Source organism: Sceloporus occidentalis, unplaced genomic scaffold (genome assembly GCF_023333645.1).
Source record: "Sceloporus occidentalis isolate IW3139 unplaced genomic scaffold, rSceOcc1.0.p SCAF_6, whole genome shotgun sequence".
Classification (NCBI taxonomy): Eukaryota; Metazoa; Chordata; class Lepidosauria; order Squamata; family Phrynosomatidae; genus Sceloporus; species Sceloporus occidentalis.
The window spans coordinates 123,137,387-123,160,225 of NW_028316986.1; the positions used below are offsets into that span (position 1 = coordinate 123,137,387).

General features: G+C 41.2%; 1 protein-coding gene across 2 annotated transcripts in view; it reads right to left on the bottom strand.

Annotated features, from left to right (window-relative positions):
• The window catches only part of SH3BGRL2 (SH3 domain binding glutamate rich protein like 2), a 48,038-nt gene that overhangs the window by 21,553 nt on the left and 3,646 nt on the right, over positions 1-22,839 (bottom strand). For both annotated transcript variants that reach the window (XM_089530871.1, XM_089530872.1), the window contains exon 2: positions 4,366-4,551. In XM_089530871.1, coding sequence (XP_089386997.1) covers positions 4,366-4,551 — 186 coding nt within the window. The remainder of the gene's footprint in view (positions 1-4,365; positions 4,552-22,839) is intronic.

Here is a 22,839-nt window from a genome sequence, read left to right on the forward strand (position 1 = left end):
AAAGTAGCAGAGTTACAGAGAATAGGCTGAAGACCCTGACAAACTCTCCAAGCCTTCTCACTCTTGCTTCCACAGAAGTCTTCACACTTCTTCAGGATCCAGCTGGCTCTTGTATCTTCACCCAAGACACCAGACAACTCAGTAGTCTTATATAAAAGATCTACTTTATTCTACTATATACAGCTCCAAAACTATCCAACAGAACTCCAATACAACAATACTCCTCACTACTACTACCCACAAAATACATTGGGATTCATAGCCATTATTATAGTCATTGCAAAATACCACCCACTGTTGTCTGTTTCCACCCAGTGGGCGTGTACATCCACTCTGATTGGTTCTCTTGGTTCAACCCACAATTAATGATTTCATCATCTCAGCCTTGACCACTTAACAATTCTCAGGTGTGTTCAATTATCCACTTTGCATTTCTGTCCTTGGCATTTAGGACTTGTTAATTCCATTACCTTTTACACCTGTGTGGCTTCTAATTGCTTCTGCTGAGTCATCCTGACTCTCACATACATGTTTTATTTCATTCACTGTATATCCCATGTTGCATTTTCCTTAACATTTGCATCTTCTAGTATTAACTAAATTAAGAAGACAGACTTCCAGAAGAACAGACAGGGCGGTTTAAGCCATTCTGAATGGATTAAATATGCCTATCCCATTTTTCAGAATATTCTCATTAACACTCAGAATGTTGACATCCTTTAAAGGCAAAGCTATAATCTTTGCAGTCTGTATCCAAAGCATGTAAATATTTTTAAAACTCTGTAGATATTTTCTCTCACACACACCCATATACATGCATACCCACAGAGGGAGAGACAGGAAAAAAACCTAAAGTTTTTTTCAAAATGTAGGCAGGTGTTGCACTGTTACTCATACAATCAGCCAAAGATCCACCTTCAAACTTCCTTTTCAGCTGTGAGAAATCCTGCAAAGAAATTTGCTTCACCCTTCTCTGCAACATTTGAAAACATATGGAATGGGAGTCTATAGGGAAAAAAATATCTCCTAATTGCAAAGATAGCTATCAGGCAGCTTGTCAAGCATGTATTCCACTGCCCATAAAATAGCACTTAAACTGGAAAGGTGAGACTTTGGCAACTCTCCAGTGAATTACAGCAAAACCAAGAATACTTTGTAAATCAGATTTTGTTCACCTCTTGAGTAAAGGTCCCATTTTCAGCTATCCACTTTCAACACTCATCTACTCATTATGGTTAATTGCAAAAACAGTATGGGCAAGGAACTGTAAAAGGATTAAATTAGTTACCAGGAATGTACATATTTTAACAGGATTGTCATACACTTAGGCAGCTGCTAGCATCAGATGTTCATTCTGTTCATGGTACTTTTGTCAACATTCAAGCACAACCAGAAATCCACAAAACCAGCATGCAACTGTGGGGAGTACCAGTAATCTATTGCAGGAATAGCAAGTGCCACAGCAGTGAGAGTAGCTTCTGTCCTCCAGAATAACAGATAACATAAGTACAGTGGTTCCTCCACATTCACTGGAATTAGGAGTGAAGGATTCCCGTGAATGTGGAAAAAATGCAAATTTTTAAAAAAACTATTCTTTTTAGCTAAGAGAATACCTCTCTGGGAATCACCAGGTCCTCTAGTGCAACTCTGTGGTCAATACCTGCCAGAAACTGATCACAAAATCATACTGGAGGACCTACAAATGCCCAGAGAAGTGCTTTCTCTAGAAACTTCTAGCTTCTCCAGAACAACTCTATGGTGAACTTCTGGCAGAGTTGCGCTAGAGGACCTACAGATTCCTAAAGAGAACATATTAATCAAAACACAAATAACAAAATCCACAAAGGTCAAAGCTGCAAATGTGGAGGACCAACTGTATTGTTAGCATAAATTGAGCTGGGTGCATGTTCTGATCTAGAAATGGAGTCTCTCTCCAGGCCTCCCCAAGAGATTTGTATATATATTAAGACGAGAGCACAGGTGAATAGTGTAAAACAAGAAATTGTGATTAATAGATGCAGAAGGTGTTTCACAATGGGAACAGCTCACACATCCTGTGAGCCAATGGGGAAAAAGAATTATACATCCTTCCCAATATGGAATGGGAGTCTACGGGAAAGAAATCCCTTCACAGGGATTCAAGGGCAAATCCCATAGGATTATAAACCTTGTCCAGGAGAGCTTCTCCCTAAAATGAAACCAATGTGGGTAGCTTCAAGTAACAGATTTATATAGCACAGGTTTAAACAAAGCTTCTCTTCCTTCTAGACGTTTTGCAACAGAAAAGCCTAACAGCTACAGTAAAGTCACTACTCCATGCATCCTTTAGTTAGGTTGAAAGCAGGGCATGTATGTTCTGATATTCTCACAGGAAAGAATGTAAATTCATATTACCTATTGAAATGCTAGGCTGAGGTATAGTGCAGTTTGCCTTTGCTAACGCATAATATTAAATCCCCCTCTGTGCTTATTTTGATCTCTATAATTACATTCTATACCCCTATGATAATTTTTCCTGATAACCTGGGCCATACTCTATACAGGACAAAGTTTTCATTGATCAATATCTATCAACCAATGAGCCTTTAAATCTTTTTCAATAAATCAAAAGCCTTTGTCATCCTCCACAGAGAAAGAACAAATGGCACCCCACTCAGAAGGAACTAATTGGGCTTTGCTGCAGTTATCTGACTTTTGGATCTCTAGACTCCCCATCACATTTCAAAAAGTCAGATGATTCCTTTATTCAAATACAAGCAGTACAGCTCACCTACTAATGGCACTAATGAGGAAGCACTGGGACTTTGAAATGCTAGAAGCACAATGAGGTAAACAGGTTCTAGGGACAATTCAAAGACATAGCCATGTTCGTCTGGAAAATTAGTATGCAAAGGGATATTGTAGAAAGAAAGAAGCATGAGCTTTCATAGAGTTGAGCCTACTTCCTCTAAAATGGTTATGTTTATCTCAACTGCTGTTTTCTAAATAACAAGGAGTTTGTGATTCACTTAAGGCTGAAGCTGAAAAAGGAACCCTTCGTTATGTATTTCTTCATCTCTGCATACCTAAGTGTAACTTGAAACTACTGCAGCATCGAGGCATATCTAATCCAGTTACGGGTGTTGTCTCTTCCATGTTAAGACTGTACAGAAGCCAGGGCTGGAGAACGTATTTCTTCAGATGTTTAGGACTACTACAGTTTCCACAGTCCTTTACCACTGACTATGGTAGATCAAGATGTGGAAGTTGTACTGTATTTTCTGGCATATAAGACTACTTTTTAACCCAGGAAAATCTTCTCAACGGTTGGGGATCGTCTTATACGCTGGGTGTCATAGGGCAGGAGCTGAAACTTCTGAACCGAACTGAAGAATCTGCGGTCGCCACATATGGTGGGGGAGCTCAAAAATGGCCGTGGCCACATCCCCACCGTATGCGATGATCGTATGAAAGCAGCTACCGCTCTGATAGTCTTGGAGACAGGGAGGGCTGGGCAGGCAGGGAGAGCTGACCAATCCAAGCAGGCTTTGTATACAACAAGGTTCCCTGCTAAGTACCTGCATGTCATTTGAATTAAAATTACCATATTGAAATCAATTCTGATGTTTTTTAATTTTTATTTGGTGTGTGTTGGAAGAGGCGTAGTCTTATATGGTGAGTATATCCCAAACTCTATATTTTAAATGGAAAAGTTGGGGGTCGTCTTATACGCCCAGTCGTCTTATAGGCCGGAAAATACGGTATGTCAAACCATCTGGAGTATCAAAGGTTCACAATCCTTACTGTAAACAATGCAGACATTTATGACTTCAGCATCAAGTCAGGTACTCACTACCCTTTAATATCCATCTTGCTGAAAGGCTCCAGAGAACTTGAAAGCTTCCTTATTATTTTGTGAAATATGGTTGGTCTTACAACAATTTCTTGTAAAATTCCTTCTGGACTTTGTCCTGGGGGGAGGGGGGATGGCAATAGTGATTGGACTGTATGAATATATTTTACTTTTTAAAAAAGAAATTAGTCAACCACTTGATCCTTGAAAGTTTACAAAACATGCAAGTACCCCAGGACATAGGTTATCCAAAAATTAGGACCCCAGTGCAGAATGACCTCTATCAGAAAACAGCAAAAGACAGACCGAACATGACATTCAAACTCTTTGCCCATACAAAATACTGTGTGCTATGTTGGCATGCTCATTTATCAAGGTAAATTCAGAACAATTTTAAAAAGAACACAATGAGCATTGGTTTTGTTTTTGTTATTGTGCTATTATTTAATAACTAATGCTTTTTTAGTGCACATAGGTGAGAACTGAGTGAGGCCATCATCCCCAGTAAGAGAGACATTTCAGATGCTACTTACTCCACGGTACTCATCATCGCTGAAAATCTGGGGAGGCAATGGATTGCCTTGGGCAGGTTGTTTGTCCTTAGGGATATTTTTATACATCCATCGCCTTTGCTCCTCTGACATGGTGATATCCACCTCTTGAAAGTCAATCTTGTTGGCTTCCAGAAATCGGACAATGTCTTGCTGCCTCTTCTTTATCTGTGTGAGAGAAAAACTAACCTTAGGATATAAGCAATTCTTAAAGCAAGTACTGTATATAAATCCAGTTATAATAACTGGATTACTCTCATAACAAGTAGTCCAGTTATTCTTAAGGAGCAATGCCTTTCCGTGTTAACATGAAAGCGGCCCTACCTTTTAACTGCTAATTACAAACCTATGATAGCAAGCCAGGTAGGGTTGCCATCCCGGGGGACCTCAAAACTGGGAAAAAATGTAGGACAAAGCTTAAAATGTAGGACATTTTTTTTTTAAATTTCCTGGCCAGGAAATTAACTAAAAAAAAGGTCCTACATTTTTAAACCTTCTCTAAGGCCTCGCTGGGCCTGGGAGACAGCCTCTCCCAAGCCCCTCGAGGACTCTAGGGCCCCGCTGGGGCCTGGGAGACTCTGTAGGCAAGAGGTGCACCATGTTAAGAACTGCATTAAGCAAACTTAGGCTGCTGCACACTGCTTTCACTCTCATCACTCCATCCTATGGAATCCTGGGATTTGTAGTTTGTTGTGGTGCCAGGGCTGGGCTTTGAAATCTCAGACATAAGAGAGGCAAAAGGCTTGGGCTGCATCTACACTGGAGAAATCATCTGGTTTGAGACCACTTTAACTGCCTCAGCTGAATGCTATGGAATTCTGGGAATGGTGGTCTGTTCCAGCACCACAGCAGAATGGCAGTTAAACCCCTGGAAAGCTATTTGACCAAGGTGACCAATGCCCTCACCCCAAAATGTAGGGCACCCAAGCAAAAAAATGTAGGACATGGCCAAAAATAAAAGCTAAAAACACCCATGTAATTATAAATCCATGCTTCTTAGCCATGATCCAAATGGAGAACATGTCCTGGAAAAGGAGGAGGATGCCTGGTCACCTTGTCTCTGGTCCAAAATACACTGCAGAAATAAAACAATGCTGGGCTGAAATGCCCAGAGTTCCTCACCAAAGCTGCATCCACACTGAGGAAATAATCCAGTTTGAGAGTGACTTAACTGTCCTGGGTTAGTGCTGGGGAATGCTGGGAATTGTAGTACACTGTGGCCCCAGAGCTATCTCTGTCAGGGAGTTCCATAACTCTCCAAACGTAGTTGAACTGCAGTGCCCAGAATTCCTCCCCAGGTGCATCCACACTGAGGAAATGGTCCAGTTTGAGACTGCTCAGTGCTGGGGAATCCTGGGAATTGTAGTCTATTGTGGCACCAGAGCTCTCTGACAGAGAATGCCAAATGCCTCAGACACCAGAATTCCAGAGCATTGAGCTTTGGCAGTTAAAGGGGTCTCAAAGTGCAGGGGGGGGGAGAGAAAAGCCTGGGAGTGTGAATGAGCTTGGCTGTGGGGCTGCTCCGAGAGGAGGAGGAGGAGGAGGCGGAGGGAGGGAGGGAGCCAAGGGAAGTGCCAGGACCATCCGGAGCAGCCTCCTCTCTTCCACCGCAGCCCCCAGGCAACGCCTCCTCTGTGGATTATTCAGGCTCCTTTTGTCAAAAGAGCTCTGGTGCCACAAGAAACTACACTTCCCAGAATCCTATAGCACTGAGCCATGGATGTTTAAGGGGGGAGTCAAACTATTTCTGCAGCCTTTGCTACCCCAAAGCCCTTCCTATTTACAAGCAAGACAAAAGCTCTTCCTTCACCAAGCCCTTGAAAACCAACCCAAGCGGAGGGCTGATTGCTTCTTTCCCATTGGTCAGCTTCGGGAGAAATTTGCATATTACAATTAAAGGTGTTTAGGGCCTCAAAAACGATACTGTGATAAAGAATTACAAGAATACTGACGCAGTATACATTTAAAAGATGAGGCAATTAAACTCCCAGACAACATGAATGATTTATGGCCTTTTTTTCTTTGCTCACTGTAACCTGGAAAGTAAGGCTTCCTGAGGGTATATATACTAAGTGGGCTCACTCGGTATATAATAGCTCTGAGTGGCAGATGTTTTAAAGAGCTGCTCTCTAGGCTACGCCAGTGCGCCAGGTGGGGAGAGTGGCGCACAGCCGTGCGCGGAGCAGCGGACCCCAAACCGGGAACAAGGCGTGGGGGGCCCCCAAACCGGGCCATGACCGTGAGGGGCCCCCCAAAAGCGTGATTGTCACAGGGGCCGCCGGGTTATGGCATCCCTAAAGCCAGGTAATAAAGATTTTACATATGTTCCCAAATGTTGCAATTCTGACTAATAATGTCATATGCCATAAATAAAGCCTTCTTGTCTCAAACCCTAATTTTCCACATATCTTTCTTAAGAGTCAGTGCTGAATTCAATCAGGATTCTGTGAAGTCCTTAATAGTGGTCATTTCAATGCCACTAGGAAGTTTACCAGACAAGCATAAAGGCCATAACCTGTATCTCCCACTCCTAGTGATTAGAGCTGCTGTCTTCCCTTGGAATATGTGTGACTCCAGTTCACTATCATGATAGGTTTGCCTTAGGCTCACCACAAGTAAGAAACAACTTGTAGGCATACAATAACAACAGCAGTTCACTATAAAAAGGTAGCACTTCAGACAATGTTAAGATGCAATTCCCATCAGCCCTAAGCCTGAACAGCCAATGATGAAGAATGCTGGGAGCTGTCATCCAAAAATACCTGTAAGACCATACAATTCTCACTCTGCTGTAAGCCACTAGCAGAACCATTTTAATTAGAATCTGTGGCCATGATTAATCCAACTTTCAGCATTTCAGTGGATCCCAGACCAGCGCAAACTCTCTTAGACTACGAGTCCTAAACCATTAAGGAATGGTTTTAAGGAATTAAAATACTGTAATATTAAAAAAATATTTAGGAGGGGAATTTGGTAAGGTCTGAAGTGGATCAATATGCAATATTTGGGCCGAAACAGACGGGCTGAAAAACTTGCAGCAGTGCCCTGCCAGTGCTTTTCATGCTGGGGCTGCAGTGACTGCATGCTCCCAGCCCTAATCTGGGCTGCTGCCATGGTTCTGATCCGAGCTGCCAAAAAGGAGCAGATTTCCCCCCTCCTTTTTTGGCTGGTTCTTTTCTGAAGAGGCAACATGGGCACAGTTTCCTGCCTCATTCGGGGCAAGCATCATCTAAATGCTATGCCTCAAACGTGGTGGAAAACCGCATCATTTGGCCCATCTATTTCAGAGCTTTGTAGACTTTTTTTAAAAAAACTGAAATTATTCTATAACACTGGAACAATTTGGAGTTGCCAGATTTGCTTGTTTTACTACAACTTCAATAGCCACACAACACACTTTAACAATAAATTAATATAATCAGACCTTGGATTTTATATATATATATATTGCCTTAGGGTCACCGTAAATCAGAAATGACTTGAAGGCACACAACAACAGTTTGCAAGCTGCGTATGGTTGAGCTCATTATTAAAGAATTCATGTATATGGAGGGTCAACCATATAAACTAAGATCTAGCCCATCTATGGGTAGGCTCTCTCTGCATTCCCATTACAGAGAGAAACTTGCTAGAGGCAACCACAAATATCTTCATTCATTGTCTGTGCTTGCATTCTGTCCTTGTTTCTGCTGTTGCTGCTGCCATTGGTTCCTTGGGTCCTTCAGGGAATTAATCATGTAGGACACGGGAAACCATTAACCCTTTCCCACCTGAATCTCAGCTAATGCTCTACCATCTTTCCTTGAAGAGCACTGCTGGGCCTTTAAGTGCTTCAGCAAAGGGAAGGGGTACTCTTACTGCAGCACTGGAACGTCTCCATCCTTTGTGAGAGGTCTGGGATCTCTGAAGTAGTACCTTTTTACACTGCTAATGAAATTCAAAATTTAGCTCCTGGACCTTGGACTACTTTGTTCTCAGTGCCACATGGACAGAAAGAGAAGGGCCTGCTTGCATAGATATCCCTCCAAAGAATAACACACCAATACCACCTTGAGAAAATGCAAGCCTGTGACTAACATTGTCATTTCATATATATTTTTTCTCCTGTAAGATTCTTAACACCTTTGCCTGATGAAGAAGCCGGTGGAACTTCAAAAGCTTGCATCATGTATTTATGCATTTCGGTTCGCTGAATTAAGTTATCACTTTTTGTGGATTTTGGATGTTACTATACTTTGTAATATGGCAACCTGGCTACCTCTGGATATGTTTTTAAGACCAGTTTTGTCTGCCTGTCAGAGAGATATCCAGGTCTTCCCGTTTTGCCTTTCTGAGAAGTACATGAGTCTTTACGCTACACAGCTATACCAGTTAGATCCCACTTTAACTGTCATGGCTCCAACTGTCTGGAAATCTTAACCAGAATGCCTCACTAAACTACAAACCCCAAGATTCCATAGGATGCAACAATGGCAGCTGAAGTGGAATAATAGCCCTATAATGGTATTGTATGAAAGGGCCCCAGTGAGTCAATGAGAACTGAAGGCTCTGACTGGGGAAACCTATGTCATAACATTACTCCATTTCTCCTGCTAATGGGAGCTACATAGTTTTCTACACTAAGGTCCTAAATGCACTGCACAAATAATCCAAATTGAGACCGCTTTCACTGCCCTGTCTCAGTGCTAGGAAATCCTGGGAAATGTAGTTCATTCTGACACCTGTCTCACAAAAGTACAGTTCCCAGAATTCCCTAGCACTGAGCTGGGGCAGTTAAACCGGTCTCAAACTGGATTATTTCTGCAGTGTATTTTGGACCAAAACCACTAAATCAGTCTACCCAACATGGTTTCCTATAGCACTCTGTACTACATCCAAAGAAATAGGTTTACAGTTGGTCCTCCACATTTACAGCTTTGACTTTTGCGGATTTGATTATTCATGGATTTAATTAATATATTCTGTCTAGGAATCTCTAAATTCTCCAGCGTGACTCTGCCAGAGGTTGACAATAGAGGCATACTGGAGAATCTAGAGATTCCTAGAGAAAACACTTCTCTAGGCATTTGTATGTACTCCAGTTCAGTTTGATGGTCAACTTCTGTTGGGTGTTGTTTTTGCTGGAGGACCTAGAGATTCCTAGAGAGTTGTTCTCTCAGATTTTAAAAAAAGTGTGTTGCCATTTCACCCTGGATTGTTCAAAAACAAGAGACTAGATCAGGGGTAGGCAACCTGCGGCCCGCGGGCCGGATGCGGCCCGGTGAGGCCTTGGGACCGGCCCCAGCCTGGTCTTGTCGCCGATTGCTGCCAGGGCCTTTGGGGGGCAATTGTCTATAGAAGCCTCAGAAACATGCATTTATATTAACATTTTTTTAAAAATCAGCAAATTTTTTCGTGTGTCCTCCATTTTTTTAAAAAAGTGTCTTCCATTTGAAAATTTTGTCCTACATTTGTCCTGGTTTATTTATATATCTAATTTTTTTAAAAATATATTTAATTATTTATTTTTTGGCTTCGGCCCCCCAGTTGTCTGAGGGACAGCAACCCGGCCCCCGGCTCAAAAAGGTTGCCTACCCCTGGACTAGATAATCTTCTTCTAGCCTCCCTCTAACATTCGAGGCTTATATGGAGCTTCCTGGCATGCTTCCTGTGAAACCCTTATTGAAAATAACATTTTAGCAAATAAATAATTTAATTTGAATTCAGGGAAGGGGTTTTGTGTTATAAAGCTTAATGAAACTAGGGCCAAAAAAAAACACAAAAAAAACCCCACCCCAATTTCTCCATCCTGTCATCTACTCAACAGATATCTGACTGGACCATATGAGCAACACTCTATCTACCAACAGTAGCCATATGCACAGTGATGTAGAGATACAGAAAAATCTCTTTCTTTAAAATAGGGATGCTATTGAAATGATTGCCTTTGGAACGCCGCCTTCTAATTAAGCTGGCACACTGTGCCACTCCAAAACAATAGTGGAATATTTTTGATGCTGAAAAACAGACCAACAAAGCCTCTGAGCGAGACTCTTTGAACATCCTCTATATGCCTCATAAATATTCCCTTCCATCTTTTGCTGTTGCATGTACCAACAGCATTTGTACCAATTTACAGTTCATGAAGAACACCATGCCTACAAATTTACGCAGTAATTACTACTGAGACCCAAGACAGAGATTAAGAAATGGCTTACGCACTGCAGGACATCTATTGAGCACAATCTGGTGGATGTGTGTGTTTAAAGAAACATCTCCACAGCACAAATGCTAAGATAAAATCAGAACTGCTCTGTGATTCAGAATTAACCACCAAGAGCACAATCCCATGCTGAGACTGGAAGTGCAGTACTTGTTTAAAACTCATGTGTGTTTAAATGGCTTTTACTTCAAAGGTATTTTAATATTATATTCTGTTTACTGTACTTTATAGTAGAATTTACTGAGTTTTTATCTGCACCTTTTAAAAAAAAATCTAGTGACCAACCTTGAATACCAATGTTGGGAGAAGGGAAGGATGGAAACGAGATAAGTAAATAATATCATATCCATGTTTATTCCGAAATAACTCCCACTAAATTCAAGGAAGCTTACTCTTAGGTAAGTGGGTAAAAGACTGGAGCCAATGTGTTCTTGAAATGTATTACTTATTCAGGCCTGTTACAGACTGCCAAAATAAAGCTGCTTCGGGTCTCTTTGGAGGTATGCTATTTAAATGATGCATGGGTCCTAAGAGTCCGGAGGTCGCGCCAAAGCCACACTCCATTCCTAAGCACTGGAGTGCAGCTTTGGTGCAGCTTCCGGATTCTTAGGATGCATGTATCATTTAAACAGCATACCTCCAAAGAGACCCGAAGCAGCTTTATTTTGGCAGTCTGTAACAGGCCTCACTTAGTATTTAGGGAACTAGTTCACTGTCAAACTGCAGAAATAAGGCATTTTGACACCACTTTAACTTCCTTGGCTCAATGCTATGGAATTCTGGGATTTGTAGCTTTGTGAGATTAGGCCAGAATTTGAGAAAGATACCAGATTAGAGCTCCCAGCCAATATGACCACTATTCATGTTAACTAGAAGATTCTGGGAAATAACCTCTGTCCCAGAGGTAGAGTAAACTTGTAGCTTTGCGAGATATTTAGCCTTCCCTGTCAGAGAGCTCTGGTGCCGCACCAAACTACAAATCCCAGGATCCCATAGCATTGAGACATGGAAGTTAAAGTGATATGAAACTGTTTTATTTGTACAGTGTGGCAGCAGCCTCAGAAGAAAACATAAATTATGGGCATTTTGAATTACAGTTATGAATTCCCACCTTCCTTGAAATCCAGAAAGTGCTTTAAAAATACTCTAGAGGAAGGAGGTGTTTTTTATTCCTGTTACAAATTATGCTACATTAGCAGATGATATCCAGGACATTTTGTGCAGGATATTTCTATTAAATTCGTTTACTCAACATATTGCTTTCTCAAAACAGCATAATTGTATTTTGCCATGTCTAAATGTGTAATTTCAGCAGACAAAGCTTACAGTTCAGGATATTGCTAAACTAGAGGACAATACACTTTTAATGTAATTATTCTAACAAGCTGTGGAAACAGATGGCCTACACATCATACAATACAATCCACACTGTCTGTTAGCACATTTACCTTAAATGAGCATTGTCCTTAGTCCAGCAGTTTTCAAAACAGTGGATGGAAGTGTTATATGAACAGTTAACTAGGCTATTAGCACTCATTCTTGAGAAAAGTGGTACACAAATCAGCTAAGAACTAAATATGGCTATTGACTGTCCTCTATAAGTTACCAATTACTGTGTGAATGCTTTTATATCATGGTCTGTTTATCACATATTCTAAATCAGGGATGGGAGTCATGCAGCCCTCCAGATGCTGTTCAACTGCAACTCCCAGTTGTCCTCATTGGCATAGCCAAGGATGAGGATTGCTGGCAGTTGCAGTCCAATATTATCAGTAGGGTCACAGAATTCCCACTCTTGTTCTAAATCAGGGGTAGGCAACCTTTTTGATCCGGGGGGCGGGTTGCTGTCCCTCAGACAACTGGGGGGCCAAACTCAAAATGGTGCCCGGAGCGGTGTGGAAGCTGCGGCGGGGGTGGCAATCGGTGGTAGGACCAGGCTGGGGCCGGTCCCAAGGCCTCGCCGGGCCGTATCCGGCCCACAAGCCGTAGGTTGCCGACCCATGTTCTAAATGATAAAGAGGAAGTGGTGGCCCATATTCCAAGCAGATGGAAGTATTTTATCTCCTATCTCCTCATGACAGGAGGACCAATACTTCCCTCCCCATCCAGGGAAAAAGAAAAGAGTCTGTGGTCATACATTGACAAGATGTTGAGCTGCTGTGGATGGGAAGCAAAGTCTTCACAAAATCACTACTGCACTGAGAAGTGATGACGTGCATTTTTCATGTTCCATGTTACCTACATGTCATAGTACTGATGCTAATCACTGCCCCATTGCTCCATCAAAATGAAGAAGAACTGATGGTTGGTTCAAAAAAAGTACATAGACTGCTTTGCTGAAGCATTCACAGCACCTTTGATCTTTCCATATTTTGTTGTATTACAGCCTAGAATGGGCCACCACAATCTTGTAAAGTGATCAGGCCAGAATTTGAGAAACATACCAGATTAGAGCTCCCATCCAATATGGCTACTATCCATGTTAACTAGAGGATTCTGGGAAATAACCTCTGTCCCAGCGGTAGAGTAAACTTGTAGTCAACAGACTACAGGTTGAGAAGCATAGAACACATACTAAGGAGACCAGGGCTGCATCTGCACTGCAGAAATAATGCGGTTTGATACCACTTTAACTGCCATGGCTCATTGCTATGGAATCCTCGGATTTGTAGTTTTGTGAGATTTTAGCCATCTTTGTCAGAGAACTTTGGTGACCCCAACAAACTACAAATCCTAGGATTCCATAGCACTGAGCTATGGCCATTAAAGCTGTGTCAAAGTGCATTATTTCTGCAGTGCAGATGCAGCCCAGGTTCTTCTCATGCAGTGTTACTTAGAGGGAGACAGAACACATGGCCTCAGAGGAAGACAAAGCTAGGAAAGGTCAGTGAGAAAGATTATTTTGGGGGGTAGGATGAATTTTACACATGGTCTAGGGAGAAAAGCACTGCGCTGTTAGCTGGAAGACCACATTTGATTATTTAATGTGTTCAATGTGTGTGTACAGACACACAGAGGCTCATCTCAATTAAATTGCTGGTCCTAGTGAATAAAGGGAAAGAATGCAATAACCTCTGAAAGCATGCAAAATGGATGTCAGCTATATGCTTCCCTTTCAAAAGGGACAATTAGCTCATCAGCTGGTACAAATCGCAGGACTAGTATTTCTGCATACCAGAGCAAAATTATTGAAGTGCTTAAGTCTAAAAGCACCATCAGCAAATAGTTAACAAGAGCTGGTTACACAAATATCAACACTAAGGACACAAAGCATCCAACAGCCAGACAGGTACTGCACTGGCAAAGGAAGACAGGATTTCCAGTTTTGTATTGCCAAGCTCATTTGTTTTCTTTTCCTTCATACTTTCAAGAAAGTAAGGTATCGAGTAATCAGCACACTGGTTTTATTAAGATAAATATCAGGAAATCTAGAATTGCAAACATTTACTTCAACTAACATCAGAAATAAACAAGTCCTTTTCCAGAGATATTAATGCCTTTATTTTCAAGCAAGAAAACCATCAAATTCATAAAAAAAAACATCTAGGGGTAGCTGTTAGCCATATAGCAAATCCAATAATATCCAAACAATTATAGCTTTATTGGGCCAACCAAAATGCACAACTACATTGTTGTGCTGGCCCAATAAAGGTATAGTTATTTGGATGTTACTGGATCATCAAATTCATAATTCAACAGTTAAAGACAATCATCCAAAAACAACAGAGCTAATGCCTCAGTTCTTCAAATTATGTGTTGCAGAGTGGGTTTTACCTCTTTTGTGCCAAATGTAGGCTTGGAATTGTTATTTCTGATGCTAAATTACATGTTCAAAAGGGACTCCCCCACCTTCTTCAAAGAAGTATTCATAGAAATGAGATCACCCACCACTCCATAGGTGCAGAACTCTGAATATTTGGAGGGGAATTGCAGTGTTCAAAGAAGAAACATTTAATCTGCAGAAGCCTCTTTCCACACATTGCTGTTTATTTAGGAGATAAGTCTACATCTTTCACAAAAGAAGAGCAACGGTAACCAGAGATAAGAAGCACCTGGCTAAAATCAAAGTCCAGCATTCCCCTATGTTATCAAAGCCTCTCCCTTTTGAATGTTTGCTATAGTATTCTTTGTCAACCTTGAAAAAACTTAGGTATTGACTAGCTTTCATAGTAAACTAATCATGTATCATGAATTTATTAATCATGAATTTAAGCTTCAATTCTAAATACACTTATTTGGAATACATTGGCGGGTTACAGACCGCCATAAGGGATGTCCTTAGGACGTCCCATTTTGAAAAAGGGGCGTCTCTTCCAGATGCCCCTTACCCTGTTACGGAGAGTCCGTAACAAATGGCGGCGGCTGTTCCACGCGGCCGCCGCCATTTTGATGTAAAGACGCTCTGCGTCCACACGTCGCAGCCCGGAAGTGATGCCACGAGTGCGCGCTTTGGCACTTGCGGCGTCTCTTCCGGGTTGCCGGAAGGAGCGCGATTTTCGCGCTCCTTCTTTGCAGCGCGGAGGAGTCGCACGGTTTGGCTGCTGCGACTCCTCCGCGCTGCAACCGGCAGCAGCCCGAGACCGCCCCTTTTGGGCGGTCTGTAACGGGCCCCCGTTTCTATTGGTATTTTATTCTTTTAGGACCTTATCACACGGACGCACTTACTGCTGTCCAAACGTTGCTGAAGTGTTGCAGAAGTGTCAGGGGTGTGATCATCTGGTGCATTTCTAAAGTGTAATTGAGGCTTCCCACTTACCTTCTGTCACAGAATTGTTTGCGGGGAAGCCATTTTGTTAATAACGGGATCTTCCGTTACTAAAAAATGGCTTATCTGAGGCTTTCCTGCAAACAATTCCACGACAGAAGGAAAGTGGGAAGCCTCAATTACACTTTAGAAACACAACAGGTGATCAGACCTCTGACATTTCTGCAACGTTTGGACGTTTCACCCATGCCTCATGTGATAAGGGCCTAAGTTTCAGTCCCTTATTTAAAAGTAGCTCTCCAAGGTATTGAACTTTATACACCAAAGTGGTTCAATGGTGATAGTTCCTTTCAAGTTTGGAATAAAAACAAACATGGGTTCACTGATCTACTGACATGGGAACCACCAGACACTGCTCCTTGTAACATGTTTCTTTGGAGCAATAGAGTCATCATTATGTTCTTTTGGCAAACAACACAATGGCTGCTAGCACTGTTATTTTATCCTATACTGAATATATCTTGGAGGATGTTAAATGCTTTTCAGGGGAATTCTTTCTCTCCCATTTTCTTACAATTGTAGGTGGAATTTTTTATCCCTAAAAAGTAGAGAAAAAGTAACTGAGTTTTTATAGCAAGAATTTCCAAAGGCTTAATATTAGTAATAACAGAAATGTTCTCATCTCCCACCCCACCAGCAAGCAAAACTACTTGGGGAGAGAACATCAGTGGATCTGTATGTGAATCTACTGTGTGCAAGTGCCAATTTTGCTGCAAAAACCAAATTTGTGGACTCAGCATATGTGATGCAATTATAATGCTTGCCTTCTGAGCCACTATTTTGCACCAACTCATGACCATGGCACTACCCTCTATGGTACTACCTATCCATGGTGGGGATTGGATGCTCCTGTGAGGCAAGAGACTATGATGACAGTGACAGTGCTACTGGCAGGGTCTCCCAGGTCAGACAGGCTTTTGCTGAGAAGCCAGATTAAATGTGCCAAACAACTACTAGGTAGCAGCAGTTTTAGAGAGTGACACTGGAAGAGGATCTCTCAGATCAAATGGCAGTGGTACTATAGCTAACACTTGTTAGTACAGTGCAAAAAGGAGCCACAGTTTACTCCACAAAAATCCTATGATGAAACAATCCAAAATGAAACCATCCCAGGAAGGATGGTACTCAACAAGATACTGGGATACAGCAGGGGACAATTATGAGCTGTGATAATGATGCAACTAGACTCAAGATGAAAAGACATTCGGTTGTTGACATGCTCAGAGGTGAAAGGAAAGTCCAAAGCCACACAAAACACATTATAGGAACATGGAATGTGAAAAGAATGAATCAGAGAAGCTAGACATAGTAAAACAAGAAATTGAACATATGAACATTGCAGTATCTGAGGTAAGAGCGCTAAAGTGGACAGGAATGGGACGTTTTGAAAATCTAAGAAGAAATTAATGATGAGGAGACATGTAACAAAATATGTCAAAGAATATAATGCAATGTCTGACTGAATCCTATCAATAAGACTTCAGGGAAAACCTAACAATATATGCATAATCCAGGTTTATGCTCCAACTACGGAGGCAGAAGATGAAGAAATTGAAAAATTCTACCCTGGAGATAGGCGAAAACTGACCACACATGAAAACAGGATTTCTTGTTAACCGTAGGTGATTAGAATATAAAGGCAGGAAACAGAAATGAAGAAATGAAGCAGGAGAATGAGTGACTGTGTTCTATGAGGTCAGCAGTCTGTTCATCGCAAACACATTTTTAAAGCAACCAAAGAGGTGACTGAATACATGGCAGCATCTGATGGCTTGTTGTTTTAACTGCCATCAAGTCAACTTTAATTTACAGTGATTTTATGAATGTGAGACCTCCAAGCCACCCTATCCTCAACAGCCCTGCTAAGGTCTTGCATGCTCAGGGCTGTGGCTTCCTTGACTGAAGAGCAGAAGATCAATATTTATATTCAGAAATTTTTAGTGTTTGGCAAGCAGATGTTTCACCTTTGAAAAGTCCATGTTATGACACCTAGGCTATAATCTTAAATACACTTCTTAAGGAGGAAGTTCTGCTAAACACAGCAGGACCTACATCTGAGGAAATCACAGAATCGGAAGAGACTACAATGGCCAACCAGTCCAACCCTATTCTGCCATGCAGGAATTCACAGTCAAAGCATCCCTGACAGATGGCCATCCAGCCTGTTTAAAAACCTCCAAAGAAGGAGATTCCACCACTCTCTGAGGGAGTGTGTTCCATTGTTGAACAGCTCTTACTGTCAGGAAGTTCCTCCTAATGTTGAGTTGGAATCCTTTTTCCTGTAAACCTATCCATATTGTTATGGGTCCAGTTCTCTGGAACAGCAGAAAAAGCTTGCTTCATCCTCAATAAGACAGCCCTTCAAGTACTTATATGGGGCTATCATATCACATTTTAACCTTCTCTTCTCCAGGCTAAACATACCCTGCTCCCTTATGTGTGATTTCACTGTGAACGTGTATATTTTGGTATTGCGGTTTCATTTTCAGAGGGAATGGGTCCCATCTTTCTTCTTGTGTAACAGCCAAGTGGCTTACAGGCCATTAAAAACTGGGTCATCATAAACATACACACACATCTTCATTCCCCTTTAAAAAGCACTATTGGCTATAAATTATATAAGACACAGGTCTACCTGAATACTCCAGGCACAGCAACTCTTTTGTGGAGGACTGCTAATAACAAGTTCTGTTGGAAAGTTATATGCTGCTGTCACACTGCAGAATTAATGCAGTTTAACACTACTTTAACTACCATGGCTCCAGGCTATGGAAGCCTGGGATCTGTAGTTCGTTGTGGCATCAGTGCTCTGACAGAGAAGGCTAAATATCTCACAAAACTACAAATCCCACCATTGAGCCATGGCAGTTAAAGCAGTATCAAACTGCATTATGTCTGCAGTGCAGATGAAATCATAGAAACAAAGGACTCAAATCTCAAAGTGGGAGTGGAAACTGTATGGTCCTCCAAATGTTGATCTGCAACTCCCAGCATGCTTCAGGGATTCTGGGATAGTCAGCCGCACAACATCTAGGGGGCAAAACAATCTGCTCTCCTAGTCCAGAGATCAACAGAACCCTTAACCGAAAGAGAAATAGAGTCACGATGGGCCTTTTATAGTTTCCAAGAAGTCATGTCCGTGCTGTGTCCTTCCTTCTTCTCTCGCCTCACACACACAAATGCATGATGGCACTGAGCTACACAGCCCAGTATCAGAAGGTATCACAGAAAAAGCAGAGGCTTTTACGTAAAATATTTCCTTGTTACAATCCCTAGCTATGGTATCCCAAGAGAAAGGTTTGCAAAAAGACATGCATGCATGAGTCACGTCAGCAAAACAGCCAGTGGTAGCCAGGAGAGCATATGGTAATTCAAAACAACAAAAAGAACCCACTTAAAAGACTTTGCGGATACACGATTCTCTTCAAAAACAAAGTACACGGCCCCCTCTACCACCACCAACAACAACACTTTGCTTTAGCTCTAAAATGTGGAAAAACACACTTGTGGTTGCTGCTGCAGTGGGGCACAGGGATGGAAGAAGTAAAGACTGCAGTAGAAGCCAGGGGACTGAAATCAGGGCCTGACCCTTGCCAAGTTGCTGCCCACTCCTGCGTTGGTTAATAAGCATATGATATATCACCCTGTGCTCTGCACATTGCCAGCTTCACCACTACCTCGGAGGTGGATGGCTCAGTGGCACAGTGGTGGATCCAAATCTCAGACTTTTCTGTAACTCCTACTTTCCCATGTTTTCATTTCAGCGTTCATGGCCATGCCAACAGATAACACATCATAAGGACACTCAGTTATATAAATTACACAACTGTTGATCAGTTCACGTGTGGACACTGTCATATTTGCTCAAACTGTGCAATGCTGTTCAGAGGCATCAGATCCCTTCTGGAGGCTGGGCTGAGAGTGCGAACAAGAACTCTGCAGTGTTACGCATTGCTTTTATTCCCCTGCTGAAGCCTGGGCTGAGAGACAGTAATTTTACAGCTGCCTTGCAATGTAATCCCTTGTTAATATTGCAGGTCAGAGACTAATTTAGAGTTTTATTCAAAAAACATCCCCATATGGAGCACTTGGATAAATCACATGAGCCATTAGCATGCTTGCATAAAAGCTGAACCAATCTTTGATGGAGCTGTTGTTTTTCATCCTTCATGCAAATCAGGTATACATTGGGTTCCAGATCTCCCATTAAGTATGTTTGCTTTGCACATCAAGGAACCCCTTTCTATAGGAGCAGGACCATACATAAAACATACATCTTATTAAATTATTGACCTAGTAATGACTCATTACCTCTCCAGAATCTCTGGCAGACACAGGAAGCTACTTGCTGAATTGGAGGGCCAGTGACTGTTCAATGTTTAATATTCAACAGGACACACATACAAAACCGTACATCTGGATACAACCTTTTTTAAAAAAATGCCACCAATTCCAACAGCACTCAGTTCCACTCTTCATTAACCTGAGTATCACACTAACTATATGTATGTCTCCTCAAAAGTAAGCTTTTGTGAATTCGATCGGAGCTTACGCCCAGGTCAGCCTGCACAGCAGGGGTGGGCAAAGTGCTGCTTTCTAAATGTTATCAGATTGCATTGCCCATCAGCTCTAGCCATCATAACCAATGGTGAGGAATGCTGGGAGCAGTCTAACAGCATTTGAAAGGCTAGGCTTTGCCCCAGTGCACAGGAAATAAGCCCATGCCAAATATCAATTACAATATCTTACCAATAGTCTGGGAACACAGAGAGTACATCTGCTTCCTCCTCATTTTTTAAATCATTGTTTTTTTAAAAAAAAATGCAACAAATACAAACATTTTGGTATTGCATTTCTACCATACAAACTATCTGCCAAGAATGGTCTTACAGTTATAATGGGATGGAAGGTTTCTATTGTGAATGTTCAATGACCATTCATTGTGCAAGTTCTCAAAAGATTTTATATTTACTCAGCATGATCCTCAAATGGATAATTAGTTGTTATTGGCTGTTAGTATACAGCTACTGAGCACTGCATATGCCTCATGCCAAATCTTATCGAGAGCATCCATTTTCATCGCGCAAATGAACTGAACACAAATATCACCTAGCTAAAGGTCCCTGCAAATCTTCCAGTGGTAATGTAAAGTTCAAAGAGGCCATGCATGTCTGTTTGTCCAACAAACAAAATTCAGGGCCAGCTTTCCTCAGACAGAAGCAGATACCTTTATAGAGACACCTCCAATAACTCACATTAATAGTACAGAGAGACCTCTGTTTACACTTGGATCACCTTTACAGAAATATAGATTATCCTCTCAAAAGGAGGTATAAAGGATTCGGGGGATGTGGCAACAGAAGATTATAGGAATTTTTAGCCACCGTGCAATGTCTGGAGAAATATCTATGCCATCCCCATAGGAAATATACTAACAATGATTTCTGATTTCACCCATTATAAAAGCCTAGGATCATTTGTTTATTTAATTCAATGTATACCTCACTTTCCTCCTTGCATGGGACCTAAAGAGGCTCATCATGTATATATGCTATTAATGTTTTATGGAGCCAAAGTGGCACCACCCATATGCATGAGACATACCTGCATGCCTGGGGTTACCTAAAGTTTCCAAAAGGACCAACAAAAAATCACAAACAAACCCTCAAAACCAAAATGAGATTTAAACCCAGTGAGAACAGACCCCTCTCTGAGGCCCAGGAAAGATAACTGGGAGCAAGGAGTGGGATGCAGAGAATCCCAAACAGGAAACATTTAATACCATAACATTTTGTTGCAGGACACACTTGTAACCCTCCCACCCCCCAACATCCTACATTCACATGTGACATAAAGACATGCATGCATATACAGCAAGGCTACATGTTGTACAGTCTTGCCAATAATCTCAAAAGAGCATTTAAAAAGAAAGCACAATAGTTTTGGGTTGCCTTAGGGTCACCATAAGTCGGAAACAACTTTAAGTCACACAATAACAACCATTTTTGCAATAATACCAATGAACATTTGGAGGAAACTGAAGAACAAAGCTGGGAATCATGTGGCCCTCCATATGTTGCCGGACTACAACTCCCATCATCCCTTACCATTAGCAAGCCAGTTGAGGTAATGGGAGTTGAGGTTTAATATCATCTCAAGAGCCAATGTTCAGTTGCCCTGTTCCTGAGGATTTAGGACTATTTTTAAATGTAACCTTCAGTAATGTTTTTATTACTGAAATCTTGATTATTCATATTTCTTGCATATCACAGTAACCTATATAAACTAGGGTTGAAAGACTTAACTAGCAGATGGGCAGAAATTTGTTAGTTTAAATTGTGAGGCGTGATCCTAAACATGTTTGTTTGTTTGTTTGTTTAAGTCCCGGGTAGTTAAATGGAACTTAATCCACAGTATGTACACATAGCCTATGTTAAAAAGGACATGTTTCAACAGTAATTTTCATTTACCACTAATTTATTATTTCAGGCTTTTTTGGTTTTAGAATGCAATTGTTAACTGAATACTATACTATTAAGCCTGGCCTTTTCCTTCCAGATGTAAGTATAATTAATTTCATTAATTACTGATGACTTGTATTGCCAGTCATCTTACTCACCCTTCAATACTTTTGTTGAAGTTTTGGCAATACACTAATTTATTTAAATGCAACTGATTAACCGAATGAAAAGCAATTGCTAAACCATTAAGTAGTAGATAGCCTTAGTATAATCAGCATGTATACAGAATATAGAAAATGAAATCTAATAATGTAAGTACTGTAAAAACACAGAAGCTCCGATCTTAAGCCATTCTTTCTTCCTCTGAAATACAGCCTACAGCACCTGACATTAATTGGTGGTCCCCCATCAATGTACTAACAAGGACTGATCTGATCCTGCTTAGCTTCCAAAATCTGATAGGATCTGGCACCTGTAGGATATATAGATTCTACATTTCATGGTGTAGACAGGCCTAAATACCCTAAAGGCACCAGTTCTTAGAAGCCAAGCAGGGTCACTCCTAGTTAGTACTTGGATGGGAGACCACCAAGGAATACCAGTTGTTGTAGGCTATATTTCTGAAGAAGGAACTATCAAAACAAACCTCTGAGTTTTTTGTTGTTTTTTTTTTACATTAAGAAAACCCTATAAAATGCATGGGGTCGCTACCAGTCGACTTGAAGGCACATGCACACAGTATAACAAACTTTAGTCTAAAGATCTGGGTGAGTTGGTTTAAAATACATTTCATTTTGTACATTTTTTAAAACTGTAAATTTTTTACTGTTTTTAATTTACATTTTTTAATAAATAAATTATCCTCCATTTGGTTCTCAGGTAGGCACCCTATGCTTTTAGTCTTCTGTGCTTTGGCATCTTTTAAAGAATTGGCCTTGGGTTACATCCCAACTCTACAACCCATTGCTTTAATTCAATTTACACTCAAGTCTGTGTATAGTAAACCTACAACCTCAACATGGGATTAT